The sequence below is a fragment of the Pterocles gutturalis genome, unplaced genomic scaffold (genome assembly GCF_000699245.1).
Source record: "Pterocles gutturalis isolate BGI_N339 unplaced genomic scaffold, ASM69924v1 scaffold26241, whole genome shotgun sequence".
Classification (NCBI taxonomy): domain Eukaryota; kingdom Metazoa; phylum Chordata; class Aves; order Pterocliformes; family Pteroclidae; genus Pterocles; species Pterocles gutturalis.
The window spans coordinates 1,967-5,401 of NW_010106210.1; the positions used below are offsets into that span (position 1 = coordinate 1,967).

The 3,435-nt window shown below is 48.8% G+C and overlaps 1 protein-coding gene across 1 annotated transcript; it reads left to right on the plus strand.

Moving 5' to 3' along the window:
- Positions 1 to 386: 386 nt before the first annotated feature.
- On the plus strand, positions 387 to 619 carry LOC104472156 (putative pectinesterase/pectinesterase inhibitor 28; the record flags this gene model as incomplete). Its single annotated transcript, XM_010087721.1, has 1 exon — positions 387 to 619. A coding segment is annotated over exon 1 (233 nt), but the record flags the coding sequence as incomplete, so codon positions are not given.
- Between the last annotated feature and the right edge of the window lie 2,816 nt (positions 620 to 3,435).

Below are 3,435 nucleotides of genomic sequence, written 5' to 3' on the forward strand. Positions count from 1 at the left end.
TCTCCCTCATACAGTCCTCAGAAATACCTGCCCTTGAAGACACTGCTGTATTTAACTGCAGGAAAATAAAAATGCACAGAAATGGGGAAAAGGCAGGGGGTTCCCATGCAGCCCCCTCCAGCAGCCAGGAGGTGTTGCTGTCCCTGTCCCCAGATGGCCAACACCATGCAGCAGTCCTTGTCACCACGGAGGGATTGATGATGAGCTCCAGAAGTGCCTCTGGGTCTGCCTGGGGCCAGTGCTGCCCAGAGCTGGAGCCAGGAAAAGCCCTTGACACACAAGTATTTTTCCTCCAAGATGTTTTTCATTACCAGAGCCTCATAACCACAGCGTGAGGTTGCTCAGGACATGGTGCCAGAGCCCTGTGCGCTGGTGCCAGACAGAGGATGTTCCCATGGCCACTGTGGCATCGCTATCTCCCATTGCTATCTCCCATACCTATCTCCATCGCTATCTCTCGTCCCTATCTCCATTGCTATCTCCATCGCTATCTCCCATCGCTATCTCCATCGTTCTCTCTATCGCTGTCTCCATCGCTATCTCCATCCCTACCTCCGTCGCTCTCTCCATCCCTACCTCCATCCCTATCTCCATCGCTCTCTCCATCCCTATCTCCATCGCTATCTCCATCACTATCTCCATCCCTATCTCCATCGCTATCTCCCATCGCTATCTCCCATCCCTGTCTCCCATCGCTATCTCCATCCCTATCTCCATCGCTATCTCCCATCGCTATCTCCTATCCCTGTCTCCCATCGCTATCTCCATCCCTACCTCTATCGCTATCTCCCATCCCTATCTCCATCGCTATCTCCATCGCTATCTCCCATCGCTATCTCCCATCACTGTCTCCCATCCCTATCTCCCACCCATCGCTGCGGTCACTTGCACAAAGCCTTGCAGCTGGGAAGCATAACACTGGAGGAATGTCTGGTTTGACCGAGTCACCAACAGTCTATTTCTGTCATCCACCACCAGAACCAGGTTGTTGGAGTTCCCCCAAACCAGTGACTGTGGGATGGACTGGCTGCCAAAGGCAGGAGGGTTTGGCTGGTGAATTCATCGCTGCGGAGGATGGCCATGACCCCTCACTCACTACAGAGCCAGCAGGGTTTTACAGCCGTGGATGTGCATCTGCAGGGGTTGCAGGTGGTGGTGGCTGGGGACCAACGTGCACTGCTTTGGGGCCCAATCCTTCCCCTACACTCAAGTCTTCAGAAAATAGATTTCTGTTGGTGCAATAATTTTCTATAATTTTCCATTAAGGCTGTAAGCCTCGAGTCCTCCAGAAACAGATATATTTTGAGTATTTTACCCAATATCTTTGGAAACCACTATGCTCACGGCCAACATTGTGCGGGCGTTGGGTGCATGCAGCTCTCACAGTGCTGCGATGGAGCGTGCCAGCCCTGCAGGGGCGAGCATCCTCCTCCCTCCCAGCCCAGCCTGGGCTGAAATCGCGGCACAAGCCATTCTCCAGGACTGGCTCTGGGTGGGCGAGCGGCTCAGCCCAGGGCTCCCCACCTCGCACGGTGTCTGTCGGCAGCCGGGTCCCCATGGGACTGTGCCATTAAATGTTTGCAAAACACACATTCAGTTTCTAGAGGGGACCACGTCGTACGTTGCAATCATAAGTCTGTGTTATAAAATACGGTTTCCTGGTAAAACTTTTTTCACGGCTGACGGTACTGATGGTGGTGGGTGGGGGGCGGGCAGCGCCGGTACTGATGGTGATGGCTGGAGCGCGGCAGCCGCGGGGGCAGGACCTGGGTGTGCTGCGTGACTGTCCCCAGGACCAGGGTTATCAGTGTCATGTGTTTGTCCAGCTGCCCGTGTGACAATGACCTTCCTCAAGAGCTGGCTCCACGATGGGTGTTGAGCAGTTAGCAAATGCCAGAATACACGTTCAGAACCCAAATCTCTGGAGAATTCTGGTTATCTCTGGGGAAAAGGCTCCTAGTGTACCGCAGCCTTCAGGAAATAGTGGTAAAATTAAGAAAAAACAACTCATGATAGTTCTGAATTTGCAGAACTCTTCATGTATGTGATGGTTGCTGTCATTAGAGGTAAATAGCAGGGAGAATAAACTCATTAATGCAGGATGTTAATTGAAAACAGGACTTGTATAGAGAATGGAGTTTGTAATTACGAGAATAGTTATTAAAATACCATTTTGCTTTTTAAAATGCCTGACTTTAATACAGAGTACGAAGGAGCTATATTTAAAGAAGTTAATTATTTCCAGTGCTTCAAAAAGGGAAGTCTAAGCTGAAAATGATTTACCAAAAATGTGAAGACAGATTTTTAATTATCAGTTTTCAAACGCTGTTGTAGAATATCGGCTGAACCTTATTTTCACCACCACTAAGAAATGCGGAACCCATAAGGAACCCGTGCGGCAACATTTGCAATGCCGGCGCCCGCAGCTCCTACGCGTGGGCTGCACATTGTCCATGCCCGGACTCACCGCAGGGTTGCTGTGCATGCAGGCAGACGTGCCATCACCTCGTGTGCTACGCACGCTGGCGGTGCCGGGGGTGGTTCCCAGTGATAACCGCTGCCCAAGCCTGGCGATGGATCTGCAGCGTGGGCTTCTGCCGTGCCAGCTCACCTCCAGGATCACAACAGACAGCAAAACCCCCCAGATCCTGCTGCGGTGACCCATATTCTCCATCTGTCAATGACTTACTGAGGAGGGTGTCAGGGCTCCGACCAAAAGCAGCAGCAGCACACAAAAGGCATGCTCACCATGGCCCGGCAATGAAATAATTACAGAGAAACAGGCAAGTAGTCGTGCACCAGTCAAGCAGTAATTACTATCAAGTAGCAATGATATAGTTGTCTTTGCAACATTGGAAACACAGTAAGTATTAAACCCTGATTTGAGAAAGAGTGGCATTACATAAAAATACCCAAACTGTAGTTCAACCTGCACACAGGATAGAGGAAAAACTTGTGTTTGGTTTTTTTTTTTTTCAGTTTTAACTAAGTGGGATCTGGTCCTTCAATATGAAAAAAAAATAGATTAAAACTGAGGGGAAAATTGAATCCCATTAATATTGCTAGTAAATAAAAATATATTATTTTTTGGAAGAGAGAGCTTTAATAATAAGAGGTGTCATCAAGAGAGAAATCAAAACCGCATTGTATATTCATCAGATTGTTCAATACAAAAGCCAACAAAATTAAGCCATATTGATGCGATAAGCAGGAAGAAATATATTAGTTTCCAGATCACAACACTCCAGTACAAGGTATCATTGGAAAACCAAGTCAATTTTTAGATCAGTCAAGCTCCTATTAAATGAGCCCATACCTTTCGTCAGGGAAATCTATGGAACTGGCTCCTATTGACATATTGACAACGAGACGTGAATACATCGTTTCTGCTTCACGGCGGGTCAGCAAACACCCCGGCCAACGGGGGGGGGGCAA